Genomic DNA, 14961 nt, shown 5'->3' on the forward strand with positions numbered 1-14961 from the left:
TGTTGAATCAACTTAGACATAATGTTCAGAATAAAGATCTGATCACACAAAATGTGATATAGAAAGCATTAATAAAGAAAATTTTCCTCAACAAAAAAAAAATGAACTCCATAAGTAATTAATAATAAGTAATCTGATGTCATTTGGGAAAAAAAAGAAAACTCGAAAGCTTTCATTTACACTTGAATTATCACAAAATTATCAAACTTATCACCTATGAGAATGAAAATTTGGTTGAGTATTTATTTATATTATTATTCGAAAACTTTATAAATAATAATTGTATTTTACATATAAAGCAAACGTTTTTTTTTTTTTTTAATATTTACATAATAACATATAACACAAGGAATGTTTTTGTTAAACATGGCAAGAAAATTTGGAATTGATTTGGTTAAAAACATAATTTCTCGAATGTTGATACAACATACATATTTTACATTGAATCACACTAAGTCAAATTAAAATATGGTAGGTTATGGCGCTCGGTTCGATAAAATAATCTTACAAATTACATTATATACATCGAAAAACAATGACCTTCGTGAGTTACTATTTATTAATTTTTGTTCATAAATCTTTGCGTACAATCATTTACTTTCTTTACTAGTTGTGAAAGTATACAAAAAAAAAAAAATGCAACATCAATAATGCTTCAATGCAAATCCCTGATTAAGAAAAACTATTAATAACAATTCAAAAGCATTAAAATTTTTATAATTTTGAATGGTTTTAAATCGTTAAATCATTCTTCTGTTTTCGAGATGTTTTGAAAAGAAATAATTTTTAATCGTTTCGCGCTGTTCAGAAAAAAACTATATATTACCGTTTAAAACAATAAAACGATTTAAAATTTAAGTCGTTTTATATCATTATAGAAAGATTGATTTAGAATATTCTATATCATTTTAAATAGTTTTAAACAGCAGACAATTGAAAATTGATTGAATTATTGGAAATGGTTTTTAATAACAAAGAGTATTGGCAACGGCAGCAATGCAAGTAGTTGGCTCCGAAATTTTCTTCACTTTTCAAAGAATATATTCTACAAGCTTTTTATGTGCAATGGTGAAGCACAAAGAAGCATTTGCAAGTAGGTCGTTCTAAAATATTGTTGAAATACGAATTTTGACCTGTCTTGTCCTATCAATTAACGGCGTATCTATGGATGGTAGCTTACAATTATCACTGAACGAACTATTCAAAGGTAATTTAAAATTAAACCACATCTTGGTATCTTCAGTACTTTTTTCTGACGGACTCACAAAAAATAAACAAAACCTATTAAATAATACGTTCCTATTATATTTTGGATACTTCGAGCCACCCGTAAAGTAAATATCAATTACTTTAACGAAATGAGTGCCAAAACCTCTGAATAAAATTTCTTTAAAACACAATATTTTCGATAGAACATCAAAACTGTATTTTCAAAACTTTCTGAAACGTTACCTAATTATCGGCATATTAATGCGATGTAACAAATAATATTCACCCTCATTTTCGTAAAATTATCAGTCGGGTATTACAATTGGATAAACCTAAAACGTAAATTTAAATTATATTTGGAAGAATTTGATCAAATTGAATTTCAGTTTTCGTTAATAGTGAAATAAAGACTGAATATTAAAAATTTGTTACATGAAATTTTCAGAAATTTGCGTAGCGTGAACATTTTTGAAAAAATTTTTGAATATTTTTACACTTTTTTTTTCATTTTAATTATAAAACTATAAGTATATTATACTTATTAATAAGTATAAAACATTTATTTAAGGGTATGCGTACTCCATTTAAATAATTTGACAATCGAGCGAATGGGAATTATAAATAATTTTTCTATTTGACTCGAAGCTGCACTACATTATTTTCATTTAAAACTAATAAAAAAAACTGTCTTTATTCGTCAATGTCTCGGAACCATTTAAATTCATTGCTGATAAAGGCGATAAAATATGATGTATTGGAAAAGGTCGACTTTGAAAATGTTATGAACGATTTTTATGTATCCAACAAAGTAAGAAAACTTGTACTTGTACTTGACAAAACTATTTTCTATCGTTTATTGTATTTTATTACATTTAAGGATATACGAGCGCCAGGGCAATTTTAGATAAAAGGCTTAATTTTTTTAAAATATGAAGTTGGACTTAGTCTAAATCAATTTTGAAAATTTAATGGGAAGGGGGTGCCCGATTATTTAAATAAATAAATGAAAAGTAGGCATATTTAACATTGATCTTATGGGAAAACAGTAGATGGATGAAATGTTTTCATAGATTTCTCCAAAAACTAGTCGATGGAAATTAAAAAAAAAAAAAACAATTTAAATAAAAGTTAAAACCTTAATAAATTATTGAAAACTAAAAAATCCCGTTGTGCCCGACTAATTAACGATAAACAAGGTAGTGGAGACATAAATTAAAAAAAATATACAAATAAAATAAAATATATAACTTGACAATATAAGACGAAAAATAGGAGTAAAATTTTTCGATATCTGGAGCAATTTTGAAAATTCTAAATATTTAGCTTTGGATATTTCGAAAACCAAGGCAGATATAGTACAAATAATTTCAACCCTAAATCTAAACTTGCCTTGGCGCTGATACTACCTTAACAAGAGTAAAGTTAAAATTAAACCCTCGCGTCTCATTTTACTCACATCTCTTCATCATCTTGAAAAGACCTGATGGTCTTCAAACGGCTGAAAAGTGGCCACGATAATTGCATTGCCTAGGGAGTCTCCATTGGTTAATCCGGCCCTGGTGCCAACAATCCGTTTAATATAGGTAACCTGAGTGTGTAAAAGTGCAGGCTGCTGCTATTTACATTAAACAACTGACTTGGATTAATAGGGCTTTTCATTTTAAAATTACGATTCACATTTGTTTCATACTAAATGATTTATAACCAATGTGATAAAATGCATAACAAATATCTTCTATCTTAGTCCTACTTATTGCTGTCAGTACGAAAAAATAAACTCTGCACTTGCGCGTATGACATGATGAAAAGGTCTATTTAAATAAACCAATTATCATAAATAATATTATAATAACTGTATATTTGTGGTTACTATATATCAATGCGTCACTTCAACGTTTCAATTGCTAGTCAGTCATATTTTGACCACTATCGTTGGATTATCGCTATAGTCATTCTATACGCTTGTTTTTTTTATAAGGCTACAAAACGTTATTTGAACTACTTTGTAAAATGTAATGTAGTCGAGTCTCCTGATTAAATGAATAATTTGTAAGTAAAATGTTAAAAATGCGTAAATTCTTCCCTATGACAATGACTTATAATAATGAAAATCTATAAAATCTTAAGATACTTAAAGATGAGATAAATTGAAAATGCATATAGAAATGCATTTTAATTAATATTTTTAAAATCTCATTTACCATTTAGTGTCGATTTTAAAATTCATTAAACTTGTTTTCTTTTTAAAGTACTTATATAAGTTGTATATTATTGAACATTTTTTTTAAAAGCACAAACGTTTATTAACTATTATTTTAAAGGGTAATAAACAAATTTTTCATTCTTTTTATATAATAAGATTCATTTTCACAATACAGTGTTGTTGATATGGAGGATGTTTTATTTCAGACATCTTTCATCACAGTTTCAAATAAGTTTTATTTTCAATTTTTAGTTATTCTATATTTATTTAATTTCTTACCTATTTTAAAATAATGGGTTACATTTTTTTGGCACCTAGTTTCATAGGTCCCCCAGCTGCACGATTTGCTCGACGTGCTTCTAACTCTTTTTGTCTTAATAATTTCTTTTCTTCACGTTTCTTTCTTGCTTCTTCAAATTTATTGGTTCCTGCAACAAATTTAAACACTGATTTATCAAAAATAAAGATAATATAGATGGTGACCGACCGAAGAGGTTCGGTTTCGGCAAAAAATCTTCCTTACCGAAACTTCCCGTTCGTAAATTATCGCGCGATGTTTGGCTAACTTCGAGTGAGCTCGTGGTTTGTGTCACTCGCCATCATCAGCTGAGTTCACCGGCCGACACGGCGTGATTATGTGTTATTTTTCGCGTATAGTGATTAGATAAGTATTATAATGCTCAATTAATGATGTCCTTCCTTTATAATGTAAGTGTTGATTATTGACAAATTTTTGTTATAAGAAGTAGTTAACAGGTTTTGTGAATTTTTATAATTTTTGGTTGTTTCATAGCAGTAATATTGAAAAAATAAATTATTATTTTTTTCACATACTTCAATTATTAGTATTTATTTCATTTAACATGTGTTAACTGTCTGTATAAGTATAAAAAATAAGCCAAATTTCAGTAAACAGTAGACTTTTAACATGTCTAAATAAGTCCTGTTTCGGTCGGACGCTAAATATAAGTCATGTTACAAAATTACCTGCTGATTCTAAAGGTTCAAATTCACAATCTTCCCAACTTGTTTGCGGTTTATGTGGAATTCGATGTAGAGTGTCATTTGTTCGTGAATCACCACTGGCACTCACTGATCTTGACATAGAATCTTCTGGCACTGGAGCAAAATCACTAGCATTCCATGTTTCACTAGGTGAAGCTAATTCAGCCTATAAAAAATATTAATAAACATTAATAAAATAATATTAAAAATTAAATATATTATTTCAAATTTTCTTACAACTGGTTCCTCTTCTAAACTACCCCATTCTTCATTATCCCAACCGTCGGTATTATTTGTAATTGGTCGATTATTTGGTGTTACAGTGTTTGTTTTTGATTCACTATTTGTGTCCATATCACCCCAGTTATCATTATCACCCCAATGGTCATCATAATCTGATACAGAATCATTACCCTTACTTTCTTCTTGTTCTAAAGATGTCATTGATGTTACACTAGAAGTTGTTGTGGATATACTGCTACTAGATGGTTGTTCTATTTATTGAAACAAAAATATAGCACGTGAGTGAAAATTTACCAATTCATAATTACCAAAAATTAAATGCTAATGGTTGGATTTAGAAGGATTTAAACTCTGCGCTGATGACTAATGGATTTTTATAACCAGTGTAATAAAATGTGAATAAATTCGAAATGATTGCGATCGACATGGAATAAGAAATTCCTATCCAAACTCTAACAAAAAAAGATTTGCGTCCCTTAAATCCAACCATAAAATTTACAATATACACCCTGTGCTTGAAGTTATATAACTTTTAAAGTAATTACTGCAATATTACTTATTTTAACTACAGCTTCTAGCTTATTTTAACCATAGCTTCTAGGTCGGTAACAAACTTAGACAGTTTCGACTATGCTTTTTCCGAGGTATATTATTAAATTGTTTTTGTAAGTATGCGTTCATTTCTTTTTTCATACTAAAAGTCATTTCGATTATTTAAAAATTAATCATAGATGCGTGCCTAGATATAAACTAACTACATACATGCTAGAATATTAAATACAGTACCGAAAGGGACATACAAGTTAATAAATTCAAATTTTTGTTTCCCAATCTAAGTAAGAAGTGATCATATTCACGAATGGGTAAAAGATAAAATTTTTGAGAGAAATAGGTATCTACTCAGAAACGCAAGACTTTCAAAAGTGATACAGGGCTCAAAACTACAACTTCTAGAACGTGATAAATGTAGTTAACTTGTAGAAAAGCGCTGTCATTAAGTAAACGGTAAGACATTTGGAGAAAGCAAGGGATACGCAGACGCGAAAGATGCATCATCTCTAGCTTAAAGAAAGCCAAAATGGTTTAAATATATGAAAAACATGGATTGAATGATTGCAGTGATATAAAACAATGCATACCGGGATAGATAAAGATAAAACTATGTAACTGTGGTAATATCAGTAAACTTTGAAATCGCAATGAATCTCGAAATGGAGGAACGCAAATAACAATACTTACATGGAATGCAATGGAGAATATGAGGTAATTGAACACTTGTAGTGTTACTACACCCAGTATTAAAAAAATGTTTCATTATAATAAGATATCGTTCTCTAAGGCACATTTACATTCTAGAGGAAACATTAGGGTAGAAATCAACAAGGCAACAAAAAGTCGAAGAAAAACTTCGTGGGTTTTTGAAAAATTATGAAAGCTCAATAAACCATTTAAATATAACTTTTTAATTGTTATTTCTCAAAATTTGTTACCGAGGTAGTATTTATTAACATAATTAGTATTTATTAGGAATAATCAAAATTGTCAGTTGCTTTGGGTAAAGTTGAATTTTTTCAATGGTTTCTTTTTCTTGTGAAAAGCAATAAATTAAATTGAATACTCTTGAACAATTATCTAGCATTTATACATTCAATCAAACTTTTAAGAAAGATGATTGAGAATTCATCTAGTGATAGAACATCACTAGATAATAAAAACTTACATAAAATTTATAAAACTAGTAAATAATGCAAAAATTAGCACATACCAAGCGATCCTGGCTTACTAAGCGTCTTACTGGTTAATGGATTTAGTGATGATTTAACAGTATCTGATTGACTGCGATAGAACTTAGCTGTAACGGCTGTTACAGCCCATCCAGCCCATGTAGCGGCCGCATTACTTAAACTAGGTGCAGCTGTATTTACATCAGCCTCTGAAAATATAATTGCACATAAATATTTGTTGGCAAAATAACATTTTGTTTTAAACTTACCCATGCTTTCACGTAAACTTGGATCTTCTGATACTTTTTCAAGTTTACCTAGAAACCCTTTGATAGTACGAAATACAGAATCGCGTACCATTTTTTCTGGATCACATGTCAAATGACATAACGCTGGAAGTACACGAGTTGCAACGTCATTTAATAAGAAATACTGTTGTGTAGCGGCTAAAGCCAAAATGCCTGTAAAAAATATTTTATAATATAAAAAATTGTTATTCACATTCTAGCTTAATGTTTTATAAAGTCATTTACATGATATTAAACGGAAGCGCAAAATTTAAATGGTATTTGATTAAATTTACCTGCGTTTCTTGCAGGTGGAAATGGATCACGCATGGCTCGTATAAAAGCTGAAATTAATACTTTTTGCCTAATTTGTGGATGAAGATGTTGTGCTATCTTTCCTAAGCATACTGTTGTATTCGTTCGAATTCCACCTTGATCATCTTTTGCTTGTAAACGTGCAAAATGACGTAACACTTCTACATTTAAATTATTATAATTTAATTTTGGTGCTAAATGTATTATTGACTAAAAATATAACAAAAACTTACAATTAATTTACCGATTAAGTAATATTTGTGAAGATGTTACTTAAAACCTTTAATTAAATTTCAAAGTTTATAAAATATAGAAATTATCATTATTCTAGTCTAGTAAATCTAAATTTATTAAAAAAAATTAATTCAATAAAAATTTTTTGCCTATACTTTCTAGAAAGACCCAAACCGCGAAGTTATTTGATTTTTGGAATCAATATGCTTTGAAATGAATTTTTACTCATACAAAATTTTTGGTCGAAAGTTCTTAAGAAAAGTGAGTTTACAGGCTAATTATCTTAAGTTCGTTTTATAAGAATGTTTGGTTAGACATTTTCAATATTTTATAAACATTGATTATAAATTTACAATACCTTAACAGTTTGTTCACGAATTGTTGCATTTGTATCGAGAAATCCATGTGCTATTTGTGGAAATATTTGTTCATTAACGGTATTCGGTTGTAAATGCCCAATAAAATGTTCCAATTGTTGTAATAATCGTGATCGTGTTGCACGATCATTACTTGTAAATAGTTTTACAACACATGGTACGATTTTTTTCTGATAATCAGCTTCATCTAACAACCGTCCAAGTTTGAACATTGGTGCTAATACCGCTGAACCCGCATCACCATACTCAAATGCAGTGATTAACTGCGGTAATATTTTATGTTTACATACATTATCCGGAAAATTATCCAATTGAGGTGTTAAATTTGAAAAGAAACGATTTTTTTCATTTTTGTCTTTGATTTGTATTTCTTCTAAAAATAGCAAAGCATCAACTAAATCATTCTTAAAATAACCACCTAATTTACGGCAACGTGTTATTATATCAGCTGGATTTGGTCGGGATGTAGGATTAGCACCTACTAATTCACAATATAATGTTCCTAATTGTTTTGGTATCTGTAAAATAAATTATTCATAAAGAATTATTTTTCATTTCAATAAAATTTCCAAAACGCGTCTTTTCAACCGAATATCGTAATTTTATTATTAATATTTACATTTTCTAGCATTTTTAATGACGATTGTTGTTGTAATGGTCCATTAAAAGATTCCCAGATTAAACAACCAAGGCCCCACATATCCGTTGAACTAGAAAAAAGTAACAAATTATGAACAATTTGAATCTAGAATCGTTTAGAGCACTTTTGGTGACGAAAGAAAATACGAGACAGTTAATTTATGCCGACAGTAAAATAGGGACAATTGCTTCGACGTTTGTTGTTTGAACATCTTTCACAAGACGTTTAATTTATCCATTCTTTACAGAAAGATAATGGAACTTTTGGCTGGACATTCGGTTCAAATATCATCTTCATAATCAGTAGATCTGACAACCACAGAGAATCAGATATAGATTAAATAATCTGGTAAAGAAACTGTGGAATTCCTCTGATCTCGACAGAATCTTGTAATTTCATTTTCATATTATTGCACCTTTCACTCGATTGCGATAGAATTCTCGTTGTTTGTTATTATTAAATCCCCTTCTTTTACTTAATTATATCGAAATTAACTCTTTCGTAGCTTTATTAGTTACCGGAAGTGCTGCTAATTAAACGCAATTTTACCATTTTGTGATCTGTCGTTGTTTCGCAAGATCATTTTTCTCTGGTGGATCATATAATGCCAAAGCAGGTGTAATTTTAATTGGTAATACGGTAGTGTTTGCCGAATCTTGTACACCCGATATATACTCTAATCCACTTAATTTCCATTCACCGGATGCATTTACAAATACTGACCATATATTCACATTGTTATGTCGTAGATTGCAATCATTATTTAAAAATGATAACGCTCTCTGTAAAAATTAATAGTTTTGTAAAAAATGTAATTTTAATGTATCGATTGACTTTATTCGAGGCTTAAAAACTAGGTTTTAAAATGGATGCGAAACAAAGAGCAGTATCAATGATATCCACAAGTCATTATATTTTTAAAAGAGATCTCCACTCTGATTACGTGATCACGTCTCCGTTTTCATGGAAGATAAATTTTTGATAGAACCTATAGTTGATAGAAAGATATGCTCACTAGCAATAGTATCAGTAGTGGACATTATATATTATCATAGTAAAGAGGACTTTGCTTCTCAGACGATGTGCGCTAGATAAAGGTAGTGGCAGATTTAAAAGGTGGCCCCATTGGGACCTCGAAATAGGGCACCACAAAAGAACTCAAAGTGTATTAAGAGTAAATTTATAAAATCGAAAACTCTTCAGATCTTGTCTCCTGTCTCACTCTTGTTTTTAATGTATAAAAAATAACAAAATTAAAAACACTTACAGTAATTTGAAAAATACCCCATGCTAAATACAAATCTTTTTGAGCACCATCAAAATTTAATTTCGATAAATGTGTACAAAGTGGTTCCACACTTTCCGTAGCCACATACAATATTTTATCCGTTTCCAAACTATCCAAATACGTTAAAATACTTGGATGACGTAAAGTTTTTAAACGTTTCACTGATGATTTAGCAATCTCAAATTGTGTGTCTGAATTATTATGCACATCAAAAACGAACACTGATACATCTTCGGTTGTACCCTAAACGACAAATGTTTAATTACATAAAGATAAAAGAAACATGTACTCTTGAAATCATGTAAAACTTTCGATATATTATTTTATTCGAATTGGAAAATTAAAAGGTACTTGTCTAGATGTGGGGCGAAACTATAAAGAAAGTTCTTAAAATTTTTAGTTACTAGATTAAGTAATTTGTAGAGAAATTTGTTAAATCAATGAATTATATTTATTCAAATGTAATAGTGCAATCCAATATACAAATTTGAATTAGCATTACTCAACCCAATTTGATTTAGTTTGTTTGAATGAATCGCTTTGTATTGAAATAAAATATGTTATGTTAAATATTGGGTCAAACTTTTTTATAGTTTAATAAACAGTATTTCATATATATTTAAAAAACTAGAATAATAAAAAGCCAGCATAGTTGGACCAAATATAAATGAACTCAGCAAAATAGGTTTATATGAAATCGAATTGTATAATTTTGCCGTTGATCTGAAAATTGTAAAAACTTTGTTTATTGATAAAAATGTTTCCTCTTTTTAAAATATTACCATTTTTAATGATAATAAATAAGTAGAACTTCATTCATTTTGAATTAAATTCCGGATTCATGGTTATTTTTTCTATATCATTCTCAAATTCTTTTATGTTAATGGGATAGTTTAAATAATTTGAGGTGAACTCTAGACAATTCCCAAATAAAACACAATAAGAGTTTTTTTTAATTGTGTTTTATTTTGTTTATTCGAATAAATGAGTTTATTTTGCATGAACTCAAGAATACAGGATTAGGTTTGGATAAATCACCACCTATACGATATAAACTATTTCTTACAAATTTTTTATCTTAATATTACACTTCATGGAAATTTGAGCCTTATAAATTCAAATATACAAATACATAGCTGGAGTGTTTTAAAATTTGTTGAATAACTAAAACCAGAGGGTGGAAATTTATAATTGACGATTATATTGTTTAAAAATGAGCAACAAAAAAGTTTATGTCGTATAAGGCGTCGATTTATTGACTTGAGAGATAAAAATATACCTTTTTTTTAGCCCTATGTAAGGACCATATGCTTTTATCCTGTAATGAAACAATTGCCTCACCAATTTCATAAGGGAAATCTTTGGAAGGGTCTCGTGAGAAAAACGACCACATTATTGTTTAGATTGAATAAAAAATAAAGTAATTCGCAGTATCTAAAAATTCATTTCATACATAACCTAAACGGTGATAAATTTTTAACACGATATAAAACACATATTTATTAAAATAAAAAATCGTTTTGTTAATTAAATTAACGCCACAAAATGAATACGTATTTAATTAGTTATAAGTTTGTTTTTAGTAATATACATTTTTAAAAAAACCCTGCATTGTAACGTGTCATTAGATTCAAGGCCGGTAACTTCAAAAAATTTTATACACACATAGGTCATCGTCATTTGCCCCCAAACAAGATATCCGTTTGAAAAACTAACTGTTTCATGTATATATTAAAGGTTATTTATTTTTAATTGTATCTTTGTTTTTGTGCACAATATACTTGAAAGATTTTCACAATGTTTCTAAAATTAAATTTTCTGTAATGACAAATAATATTTTGAAAATAAACAAGTCATTGTCATTTTGACATTTTGATTCGTATCATATGTTTTCTGAACTGCATTTATTTAATCACAACACGGCATTCTAGAAACAAAATAACTAGTTTAATCAAATTTGTGTTTTTTTTAAAAGTTAGTTTTCTTAATCAAAAATGAATTTAAGTGTCGATGAGCAATTAAATTATATTGTAAAATGGTTTAACGAATGGAGCGAATTACAACGTACTGATTTTATACCGATTTTAGCTGATTATTTAGCTAATAAAACATATGTAAATGGTATTGTTGATCGGATTGCTAATTTAGATTGTACATCGAAACCGATGACTTTGTTCGAATGTCGGGTAAGAAACTTTAAATTAGTTTTAGAGTTATTTAGTTTTTTACAAAATTTAAATTCCTTTTGAAGTAAATTTTGCATTCCTGTAATTAATTTTTTTTCTAATCAACGCCATTTTCTAAATCTTTTTGATAGGCGAAAGGCGTGCTTAAATTTTTAATTTTTACCTGCTATATGGTTAACCGTATTAATATTTTGCTTCGTTGAAACAATAGTAACCGGTTTTGTTTAAAATTGGTATTACCTACTTATAAGAATAAAATATGCAATCGTTAGAAATTAAGGAAAATCAGTTTTTCTCTAAACTTATTGATTGTGCTTAAAACTGCCTGATAAGAATCAGCCAATTAGTTCTTTGTTTTGTTTAAATGTTAAGCTCACATTTTAGCCAAATTAAGTCATATGCAAAATAGAAATAGAATCAAATTTAATTTTTTAATATAATATTATTTGTAATACCGCTAGAAAATATATATGAATTTTTGTTAAACTACCATTTAGTGCTCGATTTATTAAAAAACAAGTGAAAATAAACAATTGACTGAGTTAATTGTTGAAATACCATGCATAGACAGTGTTGATTAATCTATCACATTACACATACATACATGTCACGCATACGTAACTGATATCCCCATATAATACATAGGTACTAAACAATTTACGCCTAATTTGCGCCATCACGGGTAAACAGTGATGTTTACGAAAAAATGTTTCAAACAAAAGTTGTTTATTTTTTGAAAAGGAAGATTTTTTACGTTTAAACTTTTGTTCTATCTCTAACGGTTTACAAGATGGGTCTTACGGACCTATAGCTTGATATCTTTTTTCTTTTTTGAGTTATCGTGTTGGCAGACAGACGGAGAGAGGTGATTTTATGAACACCTATACCAAAATTTTGTTCATAGCATTAATATTTTTAAGCGTTACAAACTTGGGACTAAACTTAGTATACCTTGCATATTACATATATGCATGGTATAAAAAAAAAGACCCAAATAATGTAAAAAAAGTTTATAAGTCAACAAAAGTACGCAACGTAAATATAAATATAAAAGTTTTTATCTTTATTAAAACAGTTTTTTCGCCTACGCATATAATTCCTTTATTGTTTATAAAACAAAAACAAAGAAAAATCACCCTTTCTTATAATTTTTTTTGGCAAACACAAAATTTTTCATTTTTTGTTTTGTAATATTACACCGTCTTTACGAAGAATAGCATATTTCAAAATCTTTTCACAAAGGTTAACTCATAATTTTTAATTATTTTATGCACTTATGGCTTTCTTCTCATTGTTAATAAACGGTTCGTACACCCTTTTCAATGACGAAAAGTATACGCAAACTGAGCACCTTTAACATTCCGGATCAGTGCAGTCAGCAATGTTATTAGAAATTACGAATCTTGTAACAGATATTAGGAATGTTTACAAATTTTAGTTTTTTTAAAGTTAGAACAAATCGTAAACTTTTTTCTAATTGACTTTTGTATTTTTTAAATTAATAGATGATAAATTTTTGTTTTTTATTTGTGTATTATAGATAAAATTATTTCGTGAATGGTATCCAAATTGGGGTCCCGAGCAACGTGAGCACTTAATGACAAAAATCAAAGAGACTGACCCTGAATTTGTTGAAAATTTAAATCGGGAAATGCAAAATGGGCATCCAACAACAAATGGTATGAATGGTACTACTAATGGCATTGATCATCATAGCGATGTTGAACTGGCTGAAAATGAAGTTTAAATTCTGGCTAAAATACCAATGCGAAAATTTTTCACACGTTTATAGATAGTTTTAATCTAGATTCAATTTGTTGCATTGGTTTATTAGTTAGTAGTTAAAAAGTTTTAATACGTATATAATTTATGGGTCTGTTCTGTAGGGTAGATAGTGAAAAATTGTGTTTTTAAAGTGCATACTATCTTTTACTATTTACACTAAGCTAAAAAGAACAGCGTTTATGCATTAAGGGTCACAACATTCTTTTTAATTTTAAGTATAATTTTAGAAACTGTGCCAACAAATTATGTTTATTTTTTATTTTTTTAAATAAATATTCTTTTAAATTTGAATTATGGTAGCTTATTTGGCAGGCTAATATTCTATAATAAAAATAGCTCGAAATATACTCGAATTAAATTTTACATTAATTTCGAAAAAAAATTCACAAACAAAAGTAGTAGTCGAATTAAGTAAAACAAAGGTTGTAAGATTTTATTAAAATTATAAACTTTAATAATCAAAGTCGATTTTTTTTTTGTAATCAGGCCATAAATCATTATTTACTGACTTAAAGATAATTTTATTTATTTATAGTTTAAAAATTGCATTCATTTTTTTAAATTTACGTTTTGAAATATACGTTGAAATAATCGAATTTTGAAAGTGCCTAGTCACACGATAGCAAGACACTAGCGTTTTAGTGTTTTAAATTGCACGCGAGTGGGATTACTGGTAAAAAGTTAATATAATGTGGAGAAGATCGATTAGAGAATTTTGTAGTTGTGTACACGGAATTTAAGTGTGTGTAATACAACAGGTTGCAAAATTTTCCAATTTATAATTAAAAAATTATTTTTTTAACTCTCTCTCGAATGCAATTAAAAAACGATGTTTTCATAAAAAATTTTCAAACTTTGGCTCCGACTAAATATCAAATCAAAATTGGTTAGTTACCAATTAATTATTAAACAACAAATGTGATTAGCGTATTGTTTGAGTTTGTACATGCCTAAGACTGATTGGTTATTTCTAGATAGTGATAATATATTAATTTTTGGAAATTTTATTTTTAAATTTGGTTTATATCTTTGATTATGCTAAGGGCTCCATCGATTCAATTTGTTATGAATCCCAAATTTAATTATCACTATTGTGCTTCACTTTCAAAAATGCAATGTATTAAAAGATAATGTTACGTTGTTAGCTCTTAGCATTGGAAATATTTCATTAAATTCCATATAAACTAATTCCATGTTAGTTTAGAAAAAGAATTCGAAATAAAATAATTTAAATCTTTTTTTTTTTTTTTTATATGTGACCTACTTAATGTTTGGTGAATAATAATAAATATTTGAATAATATATTATATTAAAATAAAATGATTATTATTTGAAAGGCGGTTTATTTTTATATTTTTATTTATATACGGTTTATTAATTATTATTTAATGTTATTATTCAAATTCATAATATATATTATATTATATTTAAAAAATCAAATATAATTAATTCATTGTATTTGAAA

General features: G+C 28.0%; 2 protein-coding genes across 4 annotated transcripts; one reads left to right on the forward strand and one right to left on the reverse strand.

Moving 5' to 3' along the window:
• Window positions 1-802: 802 nt before the first annotated feature.
• On the reverse strand, window positions 803-10999 carry LOC123291839 (N-terminal kinase-like protein). 3 transcript variants are annotated; one of them, XR_006534981.1, is made up of 13 exons: window positions 10805-10999; window positions 9505-9768; window positions 8787-9019; window positions 8217-8307; window positions 7579-8115; window positions 6968-7196; window positions 6654-6845; window positions 6426-6593; window positions 4655-4911; window positions 4400-4583; window positions 3692-3840; window positions 2666-2797; window positions 803-1541 (listed from the first exon to the last, which is right to left on the reverse strand). XR_006534981.1 is itself a non-coding variant. In XM_044872268.1 (12 exons), exons 1-11 carry the CDS (start codon window positions 10916-10918, stop codon window positions 3710-3712), a joined length of 2400 nt encoding a protein of 799 aa, XP_044728203.1. In that variant the 5' UTR covers window positions 10919-10999; the 3' UTR covers window positions 803-1541; window positions 3692-3709. The 3 variants fall into 3 exon arrangements, 2 of the variants coding, with proteins under 2 accessions (XP_044728203.1, XP_044728202.1); XM_044872268.1 differs by lacking the exon at window positions 2666-2797; XM_044872267.1 differs by lacking the exon at window positions 803-1541 and having other exon boundaries at window positions 2592-2797.
• A 152-nt stretch (window positions 11000-11151) lies between these two features.
• Window positions 11152-14747, forward strand: LOC123291840 (uncharacterized protein C14orf119 homolog). Its single transcript, XM_044872269.1, has 2 exons — window positions 11152-11711; window positions 13252-14747. Exons 1-2 carry the CDS (start codon window positions 11520-11522, stop codon window positions 13456-13458), a joined length of 399 nt encoding a protein of 132 aa, XP_044728204.1. The 5' UTR covers window positions 11152-11519; the 3' UTR covers window positions 13459-14747.
• The last annotated feature ends 214 nt before the right edge of the window (window positions 14748-14961 follow it).

The sequence above is a fragment of the Chrysoperla carnea genome, chromosome 2 (genome assembly GCF_905475395.1).
Source record: "Chrysoperla carnea chromosome 2, inChrCarn1.1, whole genome shotgun sequence".
Taxonomy (NCBI): Eukaryota; Metazoa; Arthropoda; class Insecta; order Neuroptera; family Chrysopidae; genus Chrysoperla; species Chrysoperla carnea.